The sequence below is a fragment of the Chrysemys picta genome, chromosome 2 (assembly GCF_011386835.1).
Source record: "Chrysemys picta bellii isolate R12L10 chromosome 2, ASM1138683v2, whole genome shotgun sequence".
Lineage (NCBI taxonomy): Eukaryota > Metazoa > Chordata > Testudines > Emydidae > Chrysemys > Chrysemys picta.
This window is the reverse complement of record NC_088792.1, coordinates 119290830-119316126: the sequence shown is the minus strand read 5'-3', so window position 1 is coordinate 119316126 and position 25297 is coordinate 119290830. Positions and strand designations below refer to the sequence as shown.

At 47.6% G+C, this 25297-nt stretch overlaps 1 protein-coding gene across 9 annotated transcripts in view; it reads right to left on the bottom strand.

The window, feature by feature from the left end:
• INVS (inversin) overlaps positions 1 to 25297 on the bottom strand; it is a 211298-nt gene that overhangs the window by 92628 nt on the left and 93373 nt on the right. For 7 of the 9 annotated variants that reach the window (XM_024099606.3, XM_005292613.5, XM_065587212.1 and 4 more), the window contains 2 exons: positions 19164 to 19337; positions 10963 to 11130 (listed from right to left, as the gene is read on the bottom strand). In XM_024099606.3, coding sequence (XP_023955374.2) covers positions 10963 to 11130; positions 19164 to 19337 — 342 coding nt within the window. The remainder of the gene's footprint in view (positions 1 to 10962; positions 11131 to 19163; positions 19338 to 25297) is intronic. The other 2 variants (XM_024099607.3, XM_065587216.1) reach the window with 1 other exon arrangement.

The following is a 25297-nucleotide window of genomic DNA, read 5'->3' as shown; positions in this document are numbered from 1 at the left end:
GGACCGGGATATCATACAGGAAGATCTGGATGACTTTGTAAACTGGAGTAATAGTAATAGGATGAAATTTAATAGTGAAAAGTGCAAGGTCATGCATTTAGGGATTAATAACAAGAACTTTTCTTATAAGTTGGGAACGCATCAGTTGGAAGTAACAGAGGAGGAGAAGGACCTCGGAGTATTGGTTGATCACAGAATGACTATGAGACACCAATGTGATATGGCTGTGAAAAAAGCTAATGCGGTCTTGGGATGCATCAGGCGAGGTATTTCCAGTAGAGATAAGGAGGTGTTAGTACCATTATACAAGGCACTGGTGAGACCTCATCTGGAATATTGTGTGCAGTTCTGGTCTCCCATTTTTAAGAAGGACCAATTCAAACTGGAACAGGTACAGAGAAGGGCTACTAGGATGATCTGAGGAATGGAAAACCTGTCCTATGAAAGGAGACTCAAAGAGCTTGGCTTGTTTAGCCTAACCAAAAGAAGGCTGAGGGGAGATATGATTGCTCTCTATAAATATATCAGAGGGATAAATACCAGGGAGAGAGAGGAATTATTTAAGCTCAGTACCAGTGTGGACACAAGAACAAATGGATATAAACTGGCCATCAGGAAGTTTAGACTTGAAATTAGACAAAGGTTTCTAACCATCAGAGGAGTGAAGTTCTGGAACAGCCTTCCAAGGGGAGTAGTGGGGGCAAAAGACGTATCTGGCTTCAAGACTAAGCATGATAAGTTTATGGAGGGGATGGTATGATGGGATAGCCTAATTTTGGCAATTAATTGATCTTTGATTATTAGCGGTAAATATGCCCAATGGCCTGTGATGGGATGTTAGAGGGGTGGGATCTGAGTTACTACAGAGAATTCTTTCCTGGGTGTCTGGCTCATGAGTCTTGCCCACATGCTCAGGGTTTAGCTGATCGCCATATTTGGGGTCAGGAAGGAATTTTCCTCCAGGGCAGATTGGCAGAGGCCCTGGGGGGGTTTTGCCTTCCTCTGCAGCGTGGGGCATGGGCCACTTGCTGGAGGATTCTCTGCACCTTGAAGTCTTTAAACCATGATTTGAGGACTTCAATTGCTCAGACATAGGTTAGGGGTTTATTACAGGAGTGGGTGGGTGAGATTCTGTGGCCTGTGTTGTGCAAGAGGTCAGACTAGACGATCATGATGGTTCCTTCTGACCTTAAAGTCTATGACTCTATATAGTGTACTTAGATTTTCAGAAAGCATTTGACAAGGTCCCTCACCAAAGACTCTTAAGCAAAATAAGCAGTCATGGGACGAGAGGGAAGGTCCTCTCATGGACTGGTAACTAGTTAAAAGATAGGAAATAAAGGGTAGGAATAAATGGTTAGTTTTCAGAATGGAGAGAGGTAAATAGTGGTGTCCCCAAGGGGTCTGTACTGGGACCAGTCCTATTCAACATATTTATAAATGATCTGGAAAAAGGGATAAACAGTGAGGTGGCAAAATTTGTAGATGATACAAAACTACTCAAGATAGTTAGGCAGACTGCGAAGAGCTACAAAAGGATCTCTCAAAACTGAATGTCTGGGCAACAAAATGGCAGATGAAATTCAATGTTGATAAATGCAAAGTAACACACATTGGAAAACATAAATAATAATTTAGATGGGATCTAAATTATCTGTTACCATTCAAGAAAGAGATCTTGGAGTCATTGTGGATAGTTCTCTGAAAACATCCATTCAACATGCAGTGGCAGACAAAAAAGCGAACAGTGTTGGGAATCATTAAGAAAGGGATAGATAATAAGACAGAAAATATTGTATTGCCTCTATATAAATCCATGGTACGACCACATCTTAAATACTGTGTGCAGATGTGGTCACCCCATCTCAAAAAAGATATACTGGACTTGGAAAAGTTTCAGAAAAGGGCAACAAAAATGATTAGGGATATGGAATGGCTTCCATATGAGGAGAGATTAATAAGCCTGGGACTTTTCAGCTTGGAAAAGAGACTACTGGGGGGGGGGGGGGGGGGATATGAGAGAGGTGTATAAAATCATGGTGTGGAGAAAGTAAATAAGGAAGTGCTATTTACTCCGTCTCATAACACAAGAACTAGGGGAAACCAAATGAAATTAATAGGCAGCAGGTTTAAAACAAACAAAAGGATGTACTTCTTCACACACAACACAGTCAGCCTGTGGAACTCTTTGCCAGAGGATGTTGTGAAGGCCAAGACTATAATAGGGTTCAAAAAAGAACTAGATAAATTCACGGAGGACAGGTCCATCAATGGCTATTAGCCAGGATGGGCAGGGATGGTGTCCCTGGCCTCCGTTTGCCAGAAGCTGGGAATGAGTGACAGGGGATGGATCACTTGATGATTACCTGTTCTGTTCATTCCCTCTGGGGCACCTGGCATTGGCCACTGTCAGAAGACAGGATACTGGGCTAGATGGACCTTTGGTCTGACCCCGTATGGCCATTCTTATGTTCTTAAAGATACTATTCAACACAGTGTTACAAAGGAAATCTAAGAGCCTTCAGATATTTTTTGTTTTTAAACACTGTAGTTCTATAAATACATGAGTTTCTAACTGGCTTAAGTTTGATCATTTAAAAACTTTTTTTAAATGTGTCATGGTCAACCAAGCTGATCAGCTGACACAGGTTTCATTTGGTATAATAATCAATATTGGACATTGAATTAGGTATGAAGAATTCTAAAAATATTGCATGTAAAGACTTGACTTGTTTATCATGTTTTCTTAAAAGCATAATGTAAAATGTATTAGACTATTTAATGAAGTATTGCAGATGTATGGTCTCTAACTATATACTTCTGAAAAAAGAACAAGGTAGGCGCAACTGAAAAAATAGTTACCTACCTTTCATAACTGTTTTCTTTTAGATGTGTTGCTCATGTCCATTTCATTCTAGGTGCTTGCACACCCATGTGCACAGTCATCAGAGATTTTTGACTTAATGGTATCCATAGGGTCAGCTGTGGCACCCCCTTGAGTGCCGCGCTAATGCATCAGTATATAAGGCGCTGCTGGACCTACGCCCTCTCAGTTCCTTCTTGCCGGCAACTCCAACAGAGGGGCAGGAGGGCAGGTAATGGAATGGACATGAGCAACACATCTCAAAGAACACCAGTTACGAAAGGTAGGTAACTGTTTTTTCTTCTTCGAGTGCTTGCTCATGTCGATTCCATTCTAGGTGACTCACAAACAGTATCCCTGGAGGTGGGCTCGGAGTTCACGGTTGTACAGCTTGCAATACTGCTCTACCAAAGCCAGCATCGTCTCTGGCCTGCTGGGTAAGTTCATAACGCGATGTAAATGTGTGGACAGACAACCAGATGGCAGCCTTGCAGATATCCTGGATCAGCACTTGGGCTAGGTAAGCTGCTGAAGAGGCTTGTGTCCTGGTTGAGTGGGCGGTTACAATCGCCGGAGGAGGCACCTTGGCCTGCTCATAGCGGTAGCGGATACAGATGAAAGAGACAGACCCTGGATCTTAAAATGGAGGAGGTAATCCAGGATTAACTGCAGTGAGGCCCTCTTGGGTCGAATGCCTTTATCCCAAGTCCAGCATATATTCCATTTCCATTTGGTAGGCTGCTCTGGTTGAAGGCTTTCTGCTGCCCAGCAGGACCTGTTGGATATCGTCCGAGCACAGCCGCTCATCCGCATTCAACCATGCAGCAGCCAGGCTGTCAGATGCAGTGCCGTCAGGTTCAGATGCAACAGTCTGCCATGGTTCTGAGACAATAGGTCCGGCCGGAGTGGTAGCTGTAACAGGGCGGCCACCGAGAGGTCCAGGAGCGTGCTGAACCAGTGCTGTCGCGGCCAAGCCAGTGGTATGAGGATTACTTTTGCTCTGTCCTGCTTGATCTTCACGAGGACTCCATGGATTAACGGCACTGGACGGAAGGCATACATCTGAGCCCACGACCACAGAAGCAGGAACAAGTCCCCCACCTTTGGAAAATGATGCTGACTAGCTCCGAACGGAGTGACCACTTGTGGCGAGATGAGAAGGTCCTGCTTAGGCGATCTGTCAAAGTGTTTCTGGCCCTGGGGAGGTGTGCGGCCACGAGATGAATGGTGTGCTGAACACAGAAGTTCCAGAGCCTGAGGGCTTCTTGGCAAAGGGCTGAGGATCGGGCTCTGCCTTGCTTGCTGACATAGAACATGGCGGCGGTATTGTCCATCAGGACTTGAACCACCCTGCCTTTTATATGAGGCAGGAAAGCTTGACAGGCCAAGCGTACCATTCTGAGCTCCCTGATATTTATGTATAAGGAGCGATTGCGACTCGACCAATGACCATGCATGCCGAGGTCACCCAGATGAGCTTCCCACCCCAGATCCAAAGCATCGGAAACCAGGGTAACCGATGGGGCCAGGGCCGCAAAGGGGACTCCCTCCAACACTGATGTGGGGTCCAACCACCAAGTGAATGATGACAGTATATGGTCGGGACCCTTGATTACCTGGTCTATGTTGTATCTGTTGGGGACATAGACGGATGCCAGCCATGCATGTAGGGACCTGAGATGGCACCATGTGTGTAAGTGCAGGCCGCCATGTGGCCCAACAGTCTCAAGCACGTATAAGCAGTAGTGAGAGGGTGGGCTTGCATATGTGAGATTAGGTCTGACAACGCGTGGAATCGGGCTTTGGAGAGGAAGGCCCTCGCCCGAGTAGAGTCAAGGACTGCTCCTATGAACTCTATGTGCTGCACCGGAACCAACGTTGATCTTTTCTGGTTTATCAATAGACCTAGATCGCGACATGTGAAGCAAACCAGAACATGGTGCTACTGCACCTGATACCGAGACTGGCCCTTGATCAACCAGTTGTCGAGGTACTGGTAAATTTGAACGCCCCAACGCCTCAGGTAAGTGGCCACTGTCGCCATGCACATTGTAAACACTCCCAGGGCTGACAAGAGACCAAAGGGCAGCGCTGTGAATTGGAAATGGCGCTGGCCCAACACAAAGCAGAGGAACCATCTGTGTCCTCTATAAATGGAAATATGTATCCTTCAAGTTGAGGGCAGCGTACCAGGAAGGGGATCCTGGAGGACAGGGAGACCATATGAAACTTCAACTTCTTGAGATGCTTGTTGAGGCGATGCAGGTCCAGGATGGGTCTTAGGCCCCCTTTTGCTTTCGGGATTAGGAAATAGCTGAAGTAGAATCCTTTTCTCTTCATATCCAAAGGGATCTCCTCCACCACTCCCAGCCATTGGAAGTTTTCCACATCCTGAGTGAGGAGTTGCTCCTGAGAAGGGTCCCTGAAGAGGAATGGGGAAGGGGGGTGAAAGGGAGGGGCAGTCGAGAATTGTTGGGTGTATCCCAAGGATATTGTGTGGAGCACTCAACGGTCTGATGTCACTCATGACCATGTCGACTGGAAGGGGCGCAGGCGGTAGAGGGAAGAACACGAGGGTGGATCCAGGTACCTGACTGGAGTGCCGTCCTCGGTCGCAGCTTCAAAACACCTGTCTCTGGGCCCTGTGGTGTTTCAAAGAGCCAAGTTGAGCTGGCAAGCGAGAGGATGAAGGGACACAGTATTTACTCATAGACTCTAAGGTCAGAAGGGACCATTATGATCATCTAGTCTGACCTCCCGCATGATGCGGGCCATGACCTCCCGCATGATGCGGGCCAATGCTTTAAATGCTTTGTCTTTGTCCTTTCTCCTGTAGGTACCCTGCCAGAACTCCCCAGGACCGAGGCGGAGGAGGCAAAGGTGGAGGCCGGAATTGCTTTCTGGCCTGCTGCGGAGTGTGGAGGCCCAGCGATAGCAGGATGGCCTGGGAGTCTTTAAAGCCATGCAGCTTTGCGTCAGTGAGCTCAGAGAAGAACCCCACGCCCTCAAAAGGGAGTTCCTGGATTGTGGCCTGCATCTCTTGGGATAACCCTGAAGATTGTAGCCAACAGCTGCGCCTGATGGCCACCGCCAAAGCAACCACCCTGGCGGCCAAGTCTGTAGCATCCCAGGCCATCTGGAGGGTGCCCTTTGCCACCGCTTTTCCCTCCTCCAGGATCGTGGCAAGCTCGAGGGCCAGGTCCTGTGAAAGGGCCTCCCTGAACTTGATAAGGGAATCCCATAAATTAAAATTGTACCTGCCCAACAGGGCTTGGTGGTTCGGTACCTGGAATTATAGGCTGGCTGTTGAATAAATTTTCTGCCAAAGAGGTCTAGTCATTTGGCTCCTTTATTTTTTGGCGTGCTGCTCATCTGGCCCTGCCTATCCCTCTTGTTAACTGCGGACATGACCAGCGACCCCGCTGGTGGATGCGTATAGAGATATTCAAACCCCTTTGCAGGGATGAAATACATTTTTTCCACCCTTTTGGACATGGGTGGAATCAAAGATGGGGTCTGCCACAGTGTTTTAGCAATCTTTAGGACCCCAAGGTGGACAGGTAGTGCGATGCAGGTGGAGGACAATATGACGTTGAACAAGATTGTTCCTCCAACTCCTCGATTTCGAGGTTTAAGTTGGTTGCCACCCTTTTAAGGAGAGCCTGGTGCTCCTTAAAGTTGTCGGGGGGACTGCCAGTCCGGGAGGGCCCAGCCACCGCTTTGTTCAGCCACGAAGATGATGAGTGCATCACTGGGGGAGGGGTGGGTTCCCCTTCCCTTTCTGGAGACAGCTCCTTGGGTGTTGGTGCCTGTTGATTTGTCTCCGCGGTGGATTCTGCACCGTGTTTCGAGCCCGGTGCCAGCAGTTTGTCCAAAGCGGCCACAGAGGAGTGGTGGGAGTATGGAACCAGCATCACCAGTACCACCCAAGGGTTCCAACATGGCCATTGAGCAGGCCACTGTCCCTGCTACCATGCTGCCAGCATCGTGCTAGTCTTGTGGGCCGACGATGGGCTGAACCCCAGCTCTGACTCGGATTAGTCTCCTTCCGGTGACCAGAGTGGGGCTGTGGAGGCCTGTGTGTGCCGACTAAGTCTTGTCGGAGACCGGTGTCTAGAGGGTGGGGATTGTCACCTGTCCCTTGAGGGGTACTGAGGCAGAGGAGATCAGTGCCACGATGGCAAGCAGTCCCGAACTGGCGGGGACCGGCACCTAGGAGACCGCCTGGGTGATAGAGATCTCATAGACTCATAGACTTTAAGGTCAGAAGGGACCAGTATGATCATCTAGTCTGACCTCCCACATGATGCAGGCCACAAAAGCTGACCCACCCCCTTTCCCTTGACTCAGCTGTTGAAGTCCCCAAATCCTGTGATTTCAGGACTTCAAGTCGCAGAGAATCCTCCAGCTAGCGACCCCTGCCCCATGCTGCGGAGGAAGGCGAAAAACCTCCAGGGCCTCTGCCAATCTACCCTGGAGGAAAATTCCTTCCCGACCCCAAATATGGCGATCAGTAGAACCCCGAGCATGCAGGCAAGATTCTCCAGCCAGACCCTCATTGACCATTGATACTATTTACCAGCGATGGCACACTGTTGATTAATTGACTAAAATCATGTTATCCCATCAAACCATTCCCTCCATAAACTTATCAAGCTTAATCTTAAAGCCAGAGAGGTCTTTCGCCCCCACTGTTTCCCTCGGAAGGCTGTTCCAAAATTTCACCCCTCTGATGGTTAGAAACCTTCGTCTAATTTCAAGCCTAAACTTCCCCACCTCCAGTTTATATCCATTCGTTCTTGTGTCCACATTAGTACTGAGCTGAAATAATTCCTCTCCCTCCCTGGTATTTATCCCTCTGATATATTTAAAGAGAGCAATCATATCCCCCCTCAGCCTTCTTTTGGTTAGGGTAAACAAACCGAGCTCCTCGACTCTCCTTTCATACGACAGCTTTTCCATTCCTCTGATCATCCTAGTGCCCCTTCTCTGTACCCGTTCCAGTTTGAGTTCATCCCTTTTAAACATGGGAGACCAGAACTGCACACAGTACTCCAAATGAGGTCTCACCAGTGCCTTGTATAATGGAAGCAGCACCTCCTTATCCCTACTAGATATACCTCGCCTAATGCATCCCAAGACCGCATTGGCTTTTTTCACAGCCACGTCACATTGCCGACTCATCATCATCCTGCAGTCAACCAGGACTCCGAGGTCTTTCTCCTCCTCTGTTACTTCCAACCAATGCGTCCCCAGCTTATAACTAAAATTCTTGTTAGTCATCCCTAAATGCATCACCTTACACTTTTCACTATTAAATTTCATCCTATTTCTATTACTCCAATTTACAAGGTCATCCAAGTCTCCCTGCAGAATATCCCGATCCTTCTCCGAATTGGCAATACCTCCCAACTTTGTGTCATCTGCAAACTTTATCAGACCACTCCTACATTTGGTTCCGAGGTCAGTAATAAATAGATTAAATAAAATGGGACCCAAAACCGAACCTTGAGGAACTCCACTGGTGACCTCCCTCCAACCTGACAGTTCACCTTTCAGTATGACCCGCTGCAGTCTCCCCTTTAACCAGTTCCTTATCCACCTCTGGATTTACATATCGATCCCCATCTTTTCCAATTTAACCAATAATTCCTCGTGCGGTACCGTATCAAACGCTTTACTGCCAAAGATCTGCACCAAGGTGATCTTAGGCAGGAAGCTATCCAGTGCGGGGAACGCAGGGACCAGTGCTTCAACTCCGGCGATCCGTGCCTCGTGGAAGGAGAACATGGCGCTGGGGTCCTGGGCCTTCTAGTTGGTGACCAAGGTCCTAGGCCATGGGGATGAATGCTTGCCATCCAGGGACTGATGGTTCTCCCTTGCCCTTTGGGGAGGTCCCATGACTGGCTTGCCCTTGGGCAGCAGGTCCGTAGCCACTTCCGGTGCCTGGTGCAACGTCTGCAGTACCGGTAGGCCCACCAGGTCTTTGGCAGCTTGGGCCGTCCCAGGCAACAAGATCCCCATAGAAGCTGGGATCCCCTACTGCTCCCAGGAGTCGGAGTCAGATCCTTGGCTGGGCTAGGGGGTCAGAGCATAGCGGCCACTTGCTCCGGGGCGGGCAAGTGGCCTGAACTAGGTCCTTTGCCCAGAGCCTCCTTCCCCTCCTTGGACGGTGCTGGGGAGCCCTTTTTCTTCAGTTGCTTCTTGGGCACCAGTGAGGGGGGAACGGTGCTGGGAGGATCCCGGTGCCAGTGGGGCACTCTGCACCAATGCCGAGGTGCTAGGAGCAGAATCTGGTCAGGAGGGCTCCGACACCTGGTTCAGCGTGACCTCCATCAGGAGGGCTCTCAAACAGACGTCCCTCAGCTTTTGGGTTCTGTGACGAAAGTTTTTGCAAATCCTGCACTTATCCTTTACATGGGATTCCCCCAAGCACTTCAAACAGCTGCTGTTGGAGTCAGTGATAGGCATCAGCCTGTTGCATGACGAATACAGCTTAAAGCCCGGGGAACGGGGCATGCCCCGCTCCAGGGTGAAGTCTCAGACGGGACTCTAACCGCTAAACTAACACCTAACACTTATTTTAAATGCTAAGTACCTACAAACTATATAGAAAGGGAATAACAATGGGCTGTTAAGAACCGCTTACGCTCTTGCTATGCAAGACAAGGTGCTCTGACCAACCACCATGGGCGGTAAGAACAAACTGAGAGGGCGTAGGGCTGATGGCACATAATATTCCAACGTATTAGCGCGGCACTCAAGGGAGCGCCACAGCCAACCCTACGGATCCTGCTAAGGCAAAAATCTCCGATGACTATGCACATGTGCTTGCACAAACCTAGAATGGAATTGACATAAGAAAGCACTCGAAGAACAACATTCTTTGCTAGCCATTCAATATCAGCGCAACACACAGCCCCAGGGCTTTCAATGTGTCCCAACCACAAGCTCAACAAAGTGCAGTCCTTAAACTTCCATTTATCCTACAAAACAGGAGTGTCTTTTAACTCCCCTCCCCCAGCAAAATGATATTACGAGCTGGGGAAATCTTGTTATGGGTCAAGTTACAACCTCTCTGGGATTGATGGGTGCGCCCCGCACAGCAGCGGCTCCACGCAGCAGCAGCTGCTCCAAGATTTAGTCAGAGGTATTTATAGTATAAGTCATGGACAGGCCATAGGCAGTGAATTTTTGTTTATTTCCCTTGATCTGTCCGTGACTTTTACTAAAAATACCTGAGACTGAATTGCAGCCTTATTTAAGATCCTGAAAGAAACCTGAGGAGAGGTTTTGGGGTAAGAAGTGCAGGATGAAAAGAGTGTTCTTGGTGCTGTGAACAAAAGAAGCTGTTTCCTGCTATTTTATTCCTTCTGTGTTCAGTGACACGGGACTTCGTACGTTTTTTGTAAATAAGCAAAACTGCATCAAAGAAATACCTATGATCAATTTCTTCCCTTAACTAGAATAACTTACTAGATTCTGAATGTCTGCCTAAATGCTTGGGTCAAAAAGGGATAACAATAACAAAACAAGAACTCAGTGTTACTCAGTGGAATTCAGCTTGCAGGGCAGAAAATTTCCTACATAAAGGCAAAGAATTAAAATCTGGGAGCGAAATTCTGCTCTGTTTCACTTCTGAAAATTCAGAGTAACTACACTGGTGTAACCGAAGAATTTGCCATGAGACATTAAGCAAGTATAACTTTCTGTAGTACAGAGTGGGGTTTAGATCATGATAAATGGGAAATTATCAAGAGAAAATAGTGTACACGGTTGCTTCCAACAATGTGCTTGTTAAAGGGAAGCTCCAATGAAAACTAGAAGACATTCTGATCACTGCACCTAGTAACAAAGGGGCCTGCCTGATCCAATTCCCATTAAATTACAGGGAGCTTTTGACTTTCCACAAGTATTGGAACAGGACTGTGAGGTATATTCTATTTCTTATGAAACAGTTATTGGACACCAAAGGGTATACCATTACAAGGACCAGTGGAGTGATCCATCAAATTTTATACCTCCATGAAACTGAAAATATGTATATTAAGAGTACAGGAAAATAGACAGAAAGGAATTATTATAATAAACTTTCTTACCAGAATACATTTGACTGTTAGAACTGCACTGGGATCCTTGTGGTTAGCTGCCCAATGAAGTGGGATTTTGCCTTCAATATCAGGGATTCCAATATTAGAATCGTGTTTTATAAGAAGTTTCACATGCTCTGGGTTATTGTAGTAGGCACTCCAGTGCAGAGCAGTTTGCTAGAACACAACATTCACAAATTTTACAAACACATGAATTTTAAAAATGAAATTAAATGGATACAGTTTCAAAATTAGTTTTGTGAAAAAAATACTTGGAACTTATAAAAAGATATCTTCATAGATACTTGGATCTTCCAAGAATCTATGAAGATATCTTTTTATAACTTCTAAGTAACCTTTCTTAATGATCTCTAATCAGGTTATATTTTTAAAAGTTTAGAGATTTACACTATTTACACTGCTGTCACAACATAAACATTAATGTATCTCAGACCTATAATTAAAGCTAGGATTTTGTCATGGATATTTTTTAGTAAAAGTCAGAGACAGATCACAGGCAATAAAGCAAAATTCACAGAAGCCCATGACCTGTCCGTGACTTTTACTAAAAACATCTGACACAAAATGGGGAGCTGCAGAGTCCCCACACTGCGCACAGCATATCAGCAGCTGCAGGGGCCCCAGCTTGGAGCTCCGGGGTCCCCCGCTACCCGTGGGGGCTTGGAGCTGTGGTCTCCCCACCGCCTGCAGCGGCCAGGAGCTGCAGAGTACTCCCACCGCTCTGAGCCACCATAAGTGACGGGGAACTCTGCAGCTCCCAGCTGACAAAGGCTGAAGTCACGGATTCATTGCTCTGTAGAACTCTGGGCTTGGGCTGGATCCCCGGGTGTAGGGCCCTGCAAGGTGGGATGGTCCCAGAGCTTGGTCTCCAGCCTGAGCCCAGAATTCTACACAGCAATGAAACAACCCCGCAGCCTGAGCCCTGCGAGCCCAAGTTAGCTGGCACGGGCCAGACGCGGATGTCTAATTGCTGTGTAGGCAGACCCTTAGTTTCAGTATGAAGTTCTGGACATTGGACAAGAGTTTTCATATCATGTGATTGTGACGGTGCCACCCATAAGGCTTTATGAAATGTGCTTATGTATGTATATATATATATATATAACATAACTAGAATTGTTTTATGCTACATATGCCATGTAACATATCTCTGTAAAGGTCATGATCTACTGAATCTATTAATCCTATTTGTATGCATGTATCATTTTTGTATACAAAGTTATGAATATTGGCTGCATACTTGTTTGATTCTAAGTAGGCTGTAGTGAAGAAGCTGGTCAGCTTCTTGAGAAAAGACTATTTTCAGTAAGTTCCCCATCAAGAAACACTTAAGCCAACAATGAACTTGAAGACACCAATCCACATCTGGACTTTCCCAGGAATGTGTCTTGGCTGGTAAGGAACTCAGTTATGCATGGACATGTGACTTGCCCAGGTGACTCCAAAACTCCATTTTGTAGCTGGACTTTGCATAGGAGTGAGGACGGGGTCTCCACCCACAAGAGAAAGTCTATTTAAGCCCGTGAGAGACCCCTCCATTTTGTCTTCGGCTGGCTAAAGAGAGAGCCTCTCCACCCCAAAAGATACCTGAAAGAAACTGGAACAAAGGATAGTGACTGCAAGGGGTGTGTGAGTGATTGCTGGACTCAGACTAAAAGGAGATTAGTCTGTAAAAGGAAGCATTCTGGAACTAGTGAGAGTATCTGTATTCAGTTTGATTAGACACAGATTTGCGTGTTTTATTTTATTTTGCTTGGTGACTTGCTTTATTCTGTCTGTTACTACTTGGAACCACTTAAATCCTACTTTCTGTATTTCATAAAATCACTTTTTACTTATTAATTAACTCAGAGTATGTCTTAATACCTGGGTGGGCAAACAGCTGTGCATATCTCTCTATCAGTGTTATAGAGGGCAAACGATTTATGAGTTTACCCTGTATAAGCTTTATACGGGGTAAAACCGATTTATTTGGGTTTAGACCCTACTGGGAGTTGGGCATCTGAGTGTTAAAGACAGGAATACTTCTGTAAGTTGCTTTCAGTTAAGCCTACAGCTGTTAGGGGACGTGATTCAGACCTGGGTCTGGGTTTGCAGCAGGCTAGCGAGTCTGGCTCAAACCAGGCAGGGCATTGAAGTCCTAAGCTGACGGGGCAGGAAAGCAGGGGCAGACGTGATCTTGGCACATCAGGTGGCAGCTCCCAAGGGGGGTTCTGTGATTCAACCCGTCACAGTGATTTCATCTATTTGACTTCAAAAACTCACAAACCATTCAAAAACAAGGACATTCAAAGATATAGGACACCTCTTAATTATGCATAATGTCCACATAGCACATTTCCACTGAGACAGACAGATTTCACTTCACTAGGAGCTTCCTTCTCCCTATAACAAACAAGGAAACATGCTACACACAACTTGTTTACTCTCCATGGCAGGGTAACACAAACTTAATTGGAACTCCAGAAATGTTAGTAAATATTCAGCATTAACATATGTGCACAGGTTAACTGTGTAGTGTGTTTTTCTTTGCTAGGCCTGAGACAATCCCCAAAGCCCTTTCCCTCATCATAGGACTGTGCTTTCTCCTTTCTCCCACACACATAAGGGTTTTGTTCCCTCCCTCCTTCCATACACAGGGACTGTGTTTACTTCCTATACCGACACACATACAAAAGAGTTTTCATAGGGCTGGTCTTCACTTCACAGGGGAGATCAACGCTCCTACAATCGATGCAGCAGGGGTCGATTTAGCAGGTCTAGTGAAGACCTGCTAAATCAATGGCAGAGTGCTGTCTGGTTGACCCTGGTACTCCCGGTAGTTATTCACGTAGCTGGAGCAGCGTAACTTAGGTCGACTTACCCCGGTAGTGAAGACAAGCCCATAGTCATACATTATAAAGTCAGAGGGGACCATTAATCTGACTTCCAGCATAACACTTCCTTGAATTAATTCCTGTTTATTGAATTAATTCCAGCACATCTTTTAGAAAAACGTCCAATCTTGATCTAAACATTTCCAATGATGGAGAATCCGCCATAAACCTTGGTAAATTGTTTCAATGGTTAACTACCCACACAGATAAAAATGTGGACCTCATTTCTAATCTGAATTTGTCTAGTTTCAACTTCCAACCAACGGATCTTGTTATAACTTTTTCTGCTAGATTGAAGAGCCCTGTATTATCAAATTTATGTTTCCCATGTAGGTACTTATAGACTGTGGTCAAGTCAGCCTTAATCTTCTCTTTCTTATACTAAACAGATTGAGCTCCTTACGTCTTTCAATATAACATATGTTTTCTATCCTTTAATCATTTTCGTGGCTCTTCTCTAAACACACTCCAATTTATTGACATCCTTCTTCAATTGTTGACACCAGAAACTATCACAGTATTTGGATATTAATTGCACCAATGCCAAATAGAGGTAATATAACTTTCCTATTCCTACTCAATGTTCCCATTCAGCTTTGTGAAATTGGCCCTTTAAAAACATCAAGTACATATATTATTGGTTTGGACTTTTATCTGTTTGCACACAATAAATGTAATCAATTCAGGATCACTTGTACCTAAGATACCACTAATTTTTAGTTCTGTGATCAATTTCTCTTAATCTGTCAAGAGGAGATCTTGTATAGAATTCTCCTGTGACAGATACAACACTTTTTGAGTTAGGAAACTGTCATCTATAATTTTTAGAAATTCCAACAATGTTTTAGTACTGGTAGCATGAGACATCCAGCAAGTCACTCAGATTAAAGTCCTGCATGATAACACAGCCTTTTACCCTGCAAATTATAGATAGTTGTTTAAGGAGCTGGTAATCCTATTCTCCAATGTGATTTGGTGGTCTGTAGAACTTAGTACCCTATTTGTTCTTTATCTGTTAGAGCACTGATCCATAAACATTCGAGATAATTTGCTTTAAAGTTGTCAATGACTCAGAAACAGGTAACAGGTTTTGTTCACTTCCCTTCATGCAAACGAGTTTTGTTTGTTTACTCCCTCCTGACAAACACAGAGGATGTATTTTTACTCCTCTTGAGCCTACCCAGGGATTGTCTTTATTCATGCCCTCCGAACACAGGTCTTTACTCCCCACTACGTGCAGGTTCTGTGGTTAGGAAGTGCTCTACCCACAAACACTCTCAAAATTTACAACTTAAGATAGATTACTGCAATCTATAGCAGCCCCATAACATCCTTATATATAAATCCATACTAAGACAATGGCCCAAGTAAACAGAGCTCTGCCACTTGACTTGCTGTGTGACCTTGAGCAAATTAATCCACAACTGTATTAATTTAGATGGAATAAATAGGCCAAAGGTGTTTTCATACCACAGTCACTGTCCAATATCAAACCATGTTAAACAAGGTCTGGGGTTTGAAATACAGAGACCTCAGCCTGCTTTGTACTATGGCAAATACATCACTAAAAACCCTTTTAACCTTTTATTAAATATAAAAAAGGAAGGAAAAACAGTTAAAGCATTTGAAATATAAAGTATTAAATAAGGCTTTCATTTTAACAACATCCCATGTTCCCTTTTGCTGAAGAGTTTTTAGAAGGAAAAAAACCTTTTATTCGACAGTCCCTTAGATGGTATAAAAGATGGTAACAACTGTGTTTTTGGCTCAGGTTGCGGCAGGTGGAACGCACCAGATTGAGGGTCCTCTGCACTTGCTCCCGAGACCGACCCTTGATGACCCAGTTGTCAAGATACGGGAAGACCCAGACTCCTCGACGTCTTAGGTAAGCAGCCATTGACGCCATACATTTTGTGAACACCCTCAGGGCTGATGAAAGGCCAAAGGACAGCGCCGTGAATTGAAAATGGCGTCCACCCACTATGAAACGGAGGAAAAGTCTGTGACCTTGGAATATGGAAATAAGCGTCCTTCAAGTCAAGGGTACCAGTCTCCTGGATCCAGGGAGGGGATGATGGAGGTCAGGGAGACCATGCGAAACTTCAACTTTCTGAAAGACTTGTTGAAGTGACGCACGTCCAGAATAGGTCTGAGGCTCACTTTTGCTTTTGGGATTAGGAAATAGTGGGAATAGAACCCTTTTCCTTTCATGTCCCGAGGGACCTCCTTCACTGCCTCCAGGAGCAGGAGGTTCTCGACCTCTTGGACGAGGAGTTGCTCGAAGAGGGATGGGAAAGAGGGGGTTGGGAGGGAGGAGCGGCCGAAAATTGCCGGTTATAGCCCCGAGATACTATGTACAGCACCCAACGGTCTGTTGTGACCCGTGACCAGGCCGAACGGTAGGGATGAAGACGGTCAAGGAAAGAACAAGGTGGATCTGGGGAATTGATTGGGGCGTCGCTCTCAAGTGCACCTTCAAAACGAGCGCTTCTGGCTCCCGGGATGCTTCACTGGGCCAGGCTGCACAGGTGAGCGGGAGGAGGAAGGGCGGTGACGACTAAAGCTTGTGTCTCTATCCCTTCTCCTTGCAGGCCCTTGATGAGGCTGCCAGGGCCTTGGTGGTGGGGGCAGCCGGAACTGTTTCTCTACAGACTGCAGCGTATGCATGCCCAGCGAGCGAAGGGTGACCCAAGTGTCTATGCAGCCTCGCATCAGTCTGCTCCAAAAAGAGAACATTCCCAGCGAATGGGAGGTCCTGGATAGAGGTCTGCAACTCTTGGGACAAGCTAGTGGTCTGAAACTAGGAGCTGTACCTCATGATCACCACTGACGTGACCACTCTAGCCACCGAGTCCGCCCGCATCCCATGCCATCTGGAGAGAGCACATTGTCATTGCGGTGCCCTCCTCCACCAGGGTGCTGAATTCCTGGGCCAGACCCTGAAGAAGGAACTCCTTGAACTTAGGGAGGGAGTCCCATACGTTAAAATTATACCAAGAGGGCCTGATGGTTCACCACCTGGAACTGCAGGCTGGCTGTTGAATAAACTTTTCTTCCAAAAAGGTCCAGTCTTTTGGCCTCTTTATTTTTGGGAGTTGAACTAGTGTGCCCCTACTTGGCCCTTTCATTGGCTGCAGGGACAACCAGCGAGCCCCGAGGTGGGTGGGTATAAAGGTACTCGAACCTTTGGCCAGGACAAAGTACTTCTTTTCAGCCCTTTTGGAGGTGGGAGGGATGACTGGGTTTGCTAGCGGCCTTGGCAATTTTCAGGACCCCGTCATGCACTGGTAGTGCAAAACATGCCGGGGTAGAGGCTGAGAGGACATTGAGCAAAGTGTCCACCTGCTTGGCCATCTCCTCCACCTCTAGGCCCAAGTTCTCGGCCACCTGTCGAAACAGGGCTTGATGTTCCCTAAAATAGTCTGGTGGGCTGGTCCTCGATGGTCCCGCGACCACATTGTCCGGGGATGAGGACGATGACCGTACCGCCGGGGGAGGCTCCAGGGCATCATCCCCCGTGGGGAAGAGGGGTTTCGGGGAGAGGGGAGGGCGCTGTCTCCTCTATCCCGACCTCCGAGCGGGTCTGATGCACCGAGCCCGGTGCCGCCAGCTGTTGCTCCAAGGCAGCAGTAGATGAGTGGTGCAAAGAGGGCATCGTCATCACCGGCATGCCCCAGGTGCTCCAATAATGCTACTGGCCATGCTGCCAAGGCGGCACCATCGATGTTGAGGCAGCCGCAGGTGCCCATTCACGCCTGTGGGGTCTTGGCAAGCGGTTGAACTGCCCTTTCATGCTGGAGTAATCCGCTTCCAGTGACCATGGCAGGGCTATCGACGGCTGTATCTGTCTGCTGACAGTCGTCACCAGAGATCGGTGTTTGGAGTGGGAGGATCGGTGCTGTTATCAAGGGGACTGGTGCCGGGGGTACCAGAATCACTATGGGGAGTGCTCCCATCGGGCAGGTGACCGAGATCTGTGCTGAGAAGGCAACCGGTGGGAGGGCGAATGGTGCAGGTGGAACAGAGACTGGCACCTCCCCCAAGGCAATCCGAGTTGAGATGGCGGGGACCACAATCACGGTGCCGCTGACCAAGGGCGAGCCCCAGAAGATCTGGGCTGCGATGCCGGAGATTTGGCGGTGTGGAGATGGAGAGCACCACCATGTCTCAGGGGATCAGCAGCGCTCCACTGCCCCCTGAGGGGTCTTAGCAGCTGGCTTACCCTCGTAGGGAGCCTTTGCTGCTTCCTGCGGCACGCACAGTGCAGGTGGAGGCCTCTGCTCTCTCAGCGCCGGGGGAGCTTGGGAAGGCGTCGATGCTGTCAGAAGTTTGGGTCCCCTACTGCTCCCGGGAGTTGGTAGTGGATCCTTTAAGGACTAAGGGCACTGACCGGGGAGGCACATCCACGTGGCTCCAGAGTGGCAGGGCGGCCCAAACTGGGTCCTTTGCCCAATGCCCCATGGCCTTTCTTGCCTGGTGCTGGGGAGCCATGCTTCTTTGTTTTCTTTCTGAGCACCAGAGATGGGAAGCAGTGCCGGGCAGAGCCCGATGCCGAGGGTGCGCTGCGCACCAAGGCTGAGGTACTAGGCGAGATTTGGTGGGATGGCTTGGAAGCTGGACGAAGGGCAGCCTCCATGAGGAGAGCCCGCAAACGAATATCATGCTCTTTCTGAGTCCTGGGTCAAAAAGTTTTACAAATACTACCTTGTCCTTCACATGTGATTTCCTCAAGCACTTGAGGCAGCTGCTGTGGGGGTCACTTATAGGCATAGGCCTGTTACAGTCTGCGCAGGGCTTAAACCCCGACCGGGGCATGCCCCACCTGGGTCAAAGTCCCCGCTGGGACTATAACTTCTAACTACACTTTAAAACTGGTTAATACTAATTACTATAAACAACTATTTACAAGGCCCTAAGGCTCAAAGTCAGAAGAGATGAAACCACTAGCCCTTCCTATGCAAGGAAAGGTGCTCCGACTAACCACCACGAGCGGTAAGAAGGAACTGAGAGGCCGTAGGGCTGGCAGTGCCTGATATACCAATGCATGAGTGTGGCACTCAAGTGGGCGCCACAGCCGGCCCTATGGATACAGCAAAGACAAAAATCTCTGATGACCATGCACATGGGTGCACGCACACCCAGAATGGAATCGACATGAGCAAGCACTTGAAGAAGAACAACGGTTTCAGATATAGGAAACATATCTGACAAGGTAACAGAAATAATAGATGTGTTTCTTTCATATTTATCTGTTTTATTAATTGGAATTGGATTAAAACTGTCACAAGAACTGTCACTAAAGCAGTATTTTACCTTGTTTCTGTCCTGTGTATCCACTTCGCCTGGTGCCATGTATTTTAGCAACAAAGCTAAGCACTTGGGACTCTTGTGGCGGGTAGTTAAATGTAAAGGAGTCATTTCTTCTAAATCCTTTTGCATCCAGTTTGCTCTACGAGCAAGTAAAAGTTTCATGAAGCGATAATTTCCCTGGATAAGAAAAAATATAACAGTAAGAAACTAGCAACTTAGTCAAACCAAAAGATGACAATATTTAAAGACATCATTGTTATATTATTGTTGTATTATGGTGACAAAGCAATACCAGCCACCTGTAATGACTGGCAGGACTTGAACCTGGGTGGGCAAGCTCCACTTTGTGGCAGTTGTAACTTAGCCACTCCCTGTGATCCACAAACCACAGAAGATGAACACTATACGAAGTCCTATCCAAAAGCTCCAAACTGACAGCTGCTTTGGAGGCTCCCGATTGGCCCCTTGACCCCATATATGCCCACAGAGTGTTCCAGGATGCATCCAGGCAACATGTAGATTACCAGTGAGCTACGACGATTGACTCTGCTGCTGAGCTTCCAGCATCCACTATGGCTCTGACTTGGATTTTGACCATCACTTGGGACCCAGAACCCCAACAGAAGTTATGATCTCTGGTACTGACCTCAACCCGGAAATCTGACCTTGAGCTGCTCAAGCCCAGACCTTTGTCCCAGAACCCTGACAGTTTGCCTGGACCAACCCTATCCCATGCTGAAGGCCATCCCTACAGGAACATGGAGGTAGTGGGTTATCTCATGCCTGGCATGTCTCAAAGGACACTAGAAACGTCTGAATGGGTTGACCATCCCCAGGAGGAACTCCCTACATTGAGAGCACAAGTGTTGCAGCTCTCATTGCAAAGCCAGATCCTGTAGGTGCAGATGCTGCGCTGCGGACTCAACTGGTGCAGTGCACTCCTGGGGAGCAGGCTCCAAGGCGAGAATACTGCACTCCAGAAACGTTCTGCACCTGGCCCCTGGATGTGGGGCCAACCTTCCCCCACCCTGAATGCTTCAATGGAGAATGCCACAAATTTAGAGGGTTTCTTAATCATTGTCATGTGCAATTCCTGCTCCACCCCAAGTCCTACGCTACTGATCTAGCTAAGGCAGGATTTGTAATTAGCCTCTTAAAGGAAGAGGCATTAGATTGGGCCTGACTCTGGCTAGAACAAGGAATGCCAACACGGCTGAACTGGGATGCTTTCTTTCAGGTGTTTTTTGTCATTCTGGATGATCCCTACTGCACTGTTTTAGCTGTGGCAGCCCTGCGAAAACTACAATAAGGGGAGGAATCGGTTGCCTCCTACACCACCCACTTCAGACAACTTGTCTCTGACATGGAGTGGAATGAGGAGGCACAGCTCCACCAGTTTCAGTGGGGTTTGCATTAGGCAATTAAAGATTAACTACCTCGCATGAAAACCCCAACCCATTTGGATGCCTTTTTTGATCATGCCATATGGATCGATAACAGACTACGCCAGTGACATAGAGAAAGGAATGGGTCAGTGCCACATCCCAGCTAAGTCTCCTCAGTAACAATCCTGGGTTGGTCCCAGGGCCCATGCAACTCAATGCAGCCCACCACCAGGTGACTCCCAAGGAAAGAGCATGCCATTCCAACCACAGTTTGTGTTTCTACTGAGGGGAACCTAGCCACGCACTTGCCGGCTGCCTGTTGTGGGTCCTGAGACATCCATCCCCTTACAAAAGCTTGCCCAAGGCACGGCAAGCTCTCATTACATCTCCAAGTTCAGGTCCTCCTCTACATTCCGGGTGAACCTTGATGAGTTCTCCCACAACGTGCACTTGTGGACTCCAGGGCAGCAGACAACTTCATGGATGCTGACACTGCCCAAACACTGGACATGCCAGCACAGCCAAAGGTAACTCCTGACCTCATAGAGACTATAAAACAGCTAGTTCCTGTCCTCAGACCTGGTGACCCAGGAGACCATGCCTTTGGAAACTGTTATCTAGAATCACTGAGAAATCCTAAGATTTGGAGTGATCTTTTTACCGCACTTTCCCATAATTGTTGGCATCTCATGGTTGGCAACACATGACACGCACATCTTGTGGTGGGAACGGAAAATCTGTTTCCACTCTGAATTCTTTCAGCACATCTGCCTGCACATACCACCTGATGGAGGCCAGCCAGAGACTGGATTACTGCTTAGAAATTCTCTGACCCTGGCCATGGGTCAGGTGAGACCACCACTAAAATCAGCCCCTGTTCTTCCCAATAAGTACCACAAATACCTGGATGTCTTTAGAAAAAAAAAAGTGGACGTCCTACCAGCATACTGAGACTATGACTGTCCGATTAACCTACAACCTGGGGCCAAGATACTCTTCAGCCACATCTATGCGATGTTGGAACTGCCAGCCCTGTGGCTATATCTCCAGGAGAATCTTGCCAAAGGGTTACTCTGGCTATCAACCTCCGCTGCCAACGCCCTTCTTTTTGTCAAAAAGAAAGATGGGAACCTGTGCCTATGCATGGATTATCAGGCCCTCAATCAAGTAACTGTCAGAAATCGGTACCCACTTCCTCTCATCCCAGAATTGTTGGGCCACGTGCAATCAACCCAGGTACTCACTAAGCTCGACCTGTGAGTTTACAACCTGGAAAGGATCAGAGCAGGGGATAAATAGAAAACAGCTGTTTAAACCTGCTGTGGCCATTATGAATACTTGTTAATGCCATTCAGTCTCACAAATGCCACTGCCACTTTTCAGCATTTTGTGAACAATGTAGTCCATGACATCCTAGACCAGTACGTCGTAGTTTACCTTGACAACATTCTTGTCTTCTCCAGAGTCCAAGGCAACATACCTAGCACGTCTGATCAGTTCTGGATTGGCTCCCCCAACATAGTTTATATGCAAAACTTGAAAAGTGCAACTTTGATCAACGTTCCATGGAGTTCTTGGGCTACATCTTGTTGCCCGAGGGCCTCCAAATGGATCCCAGAAAAGTGGATGCTGTTCAGACCTAGGTGGCCCCTTGAAACATCAAGAAGCTGCAACACTTCCTGGGGTTCACTAACTTTTATAGATGTTTCTTTCCTGGATTTTTGGACCAGATAACCCTGTTGACAGCACTTCAATGCAAGAACACCTTCATCTGGTCCCCGGCAGCACAACAGGTGTTCAACCAGCTCAAGAGTGCCTTCACCAGTGTGTCATTCTTGACACCCCACAACCCAGTGAGGCCCATTGTCATTGACACTGATGCCTCCAATGCTGCCATCAGGATCATACTACCCAAAGACATCTCCTCCCTTGTGTCAGCTCCTCACGGAAGCTTACTCCAACAGAATATCACGAAACCCTACGAAAAAAAAGTCTAGTGATCAAGTCCGGCTTTGAAGAGTGGCACTACTACCTGGAAGGGGCCAGGCACCCTATACAGGTGTACACAGATCATAAAAAACTAGAATATTTTTGAAAGGGTAAGGTGCTAAACCAAAGACAGTTCTGCTGAGCCCTGTTGTTCATATGTTTTAACTTCACCATTACCTACCACTCCAGGGTCAAGAACAAAGCCATCAATGCCCAGTCCCAAAAAGGGAAGTACCTCACCAGCCAAGACCCCTATTGCATGGAGCCACTATTCATCCTCAAGCCCCTATTGCATGGAGCCACTATTCATCCTCAAGCCCTGCAATTTCCTGGATGCTGCCACTTCCCAAGACCTCATGTTTCTGATATGCACAGCAGGGGGGGGAGAAGCTCCCACCCAAGGAACTTGAGGTCAAAAGCAAGGGGCAACATCAGAAACAGGATGGCTTATTCTATGTCAAGGGTCACCTATACGTTCTGCCAGGATGTCCCCAACTGGAGGTTTTGAGATTCAGCTGAGACTCCCGGATAGCAGGCCACTTCGTCCACCTCAAGATCCTTTGCCTGATTGCCTGCTCCTTCTGGTGGTCCTGGATACAAGCAATGGGTACACTCCTATGTAGAATCTTGTAAGGTATGTGCTTGCACCAGGAGGCCATGCATGAGAGCCCTCGGCACTCTAATAGCTGCAGAAACTCTGGCTAGACCATGGGAGACCATCACCTTGGATTTTGTAGCGGAGCTCCCCAAGTCTGACTGATACACTGTCATCTTCACTGTGGTCAATCAGTTAATAAAAATGGCCACTTTCTCCCTATTGTACACCTGCCCACCATGGAAGAGTCAGCTCAATTCTTGGTGACACACATTGTCCGTCTCCATGGACTTCCTGCACAGGTCACAGCTGTTGCAGTTGCAATATGTGTTGCAGTTCTGGCACAAAACCCTGCAGTTGCTTGTCGGCCGTGCCAATACATCTTCTGCCTATCACCCACAGACTGATGGCCAGTTCAAGAAAATGAATCAGGTCTTACAACAGTATCTACAGTGCTTTATAAATTACCAGCAGAATGACTGGTTGGCTTTCCTGCCGCACGCAGAATTAGCCGATAATAAGCCCATTATGTTTTCACTGGGCAAAGTCCATTTAATGCAAACTTTGGTTTCCATCCTGGTCTCCACAAACTGGGTACGACAGATCCACAAGTCCAGGAGGAGCTTCAGGCACATCCTGAAAATGCCAAGAGGGACTACAAGCTATACGCTGGCCACCAGCACCAGAAAGGTCCAACAGTTGCAGCTGGACAAAAGGTCTAGTTTTCAGTACAACACCATACGGACCAGCCTCGTCACAAATTGTTCAGCCTGTATCTGATTCGCCAAGTGATCAACTCAGTGACCGTCAAGCTCCAGTTGCACAAATCTATCAGGTTACACCAGTTGTTCCACATATCACTGCTGAAGCTGCACACTGACAACTCTTTTGGTCACTGACAACAACTACTGCCCACTCCAGTTCTGGTCCAGGGTCATGATCAGTATGATGTCTATGAGATTTTAAATTCTAAAATCAAATGTGATTTGATTTCCCTCATTGACTGGGAACGTTATAGCCCTGAGGTGCGCCCCTGGGAACAGGTGTCTCAGTTCCATATGCCTGACTTCATAGTGGCCTTCCAGACAGTCTACGCAGATAAACCCAGCCCAGTATATGGGGGTTACCCCTAGAAGATTGTGTGCATGACGTGAGGATTGGCAGGACTCAAACCTGAGTGGGCAGAGCCTCCAGGCCACTTGGCGGCAGCTGTAATCTGCCTGCCCCCTTCTCCCTGCAAACTGCAGCAGACATACACTATGGTAAGTGCTGCATGGGAGACCCGATTGGCAGCCACTTAGGTGGATCCTGATTATCCCCTTGATTCTATATAAGCCCACAGAACATACCAGGAAGTGCCAAGGCAACACTGCAGATTCTTAGTGCGCTGTCATGACTGACTGCTTCTGATCTCCCAAGATCAACTTTGGCTCTGACTTGGATTCTGACCTTTACTCTGGAACCCCAACACAAGTTCTGACCTCTGGTATTGACCTCAGCCTGGAAACCTGACCATGAGCTGCTTGAGCCATGTCCCCTACCCCAGAACTCTGACACCTTAAAGCTTGAAGACCTCTAGAAAAAAGTATTGTCTATCAAGCCTTGCCCCTTAAATTTCCTTCAATTTGGAGAACAGGATTAAAATTTAAAATAAACTTGATAAATTAGAAAATTGGTCTGAAAACTATGGGATGAGGGGGGGTCCAGGTTTAGGGCTTGTCAGGGTGAGGGTTTGAGGGCCTGCTTAATAGGGGAGCCCCAGCTGCTGCCAAGGGGACACCGCGTGCTGGGCTCCTGCTCTCCCCCCCCCACGATTCCCCTATCCCCTTTTCTTCTTCATCCCCCCCTCCCTTCATTCCCACATTCCACTCCCCCTATTTCACCCCCTTCCTTCCCCACTGCCTCTTTCCCCCATTCCCCCTTGCCCAATCCCAACGCGGGCACTCACTGTTGCACAGAATAGAAAACAGGAAGGCTCCCAGCACACAGAAGGGGAGCACGACTGGCACTAAGACCCAGGACGTGGTGTTGGGCTGCAGAGTCAGCAGAGCTGAGACACAGCCTCCTCAGCTGGGCAGCTCTTTGCTTGCAGAATGGGGGGGACAGTGACATGTAACTCTGTGTGCCCCCCATGCCTCACCTCTGTTTGGAGGGGGGCAATCCTGAGC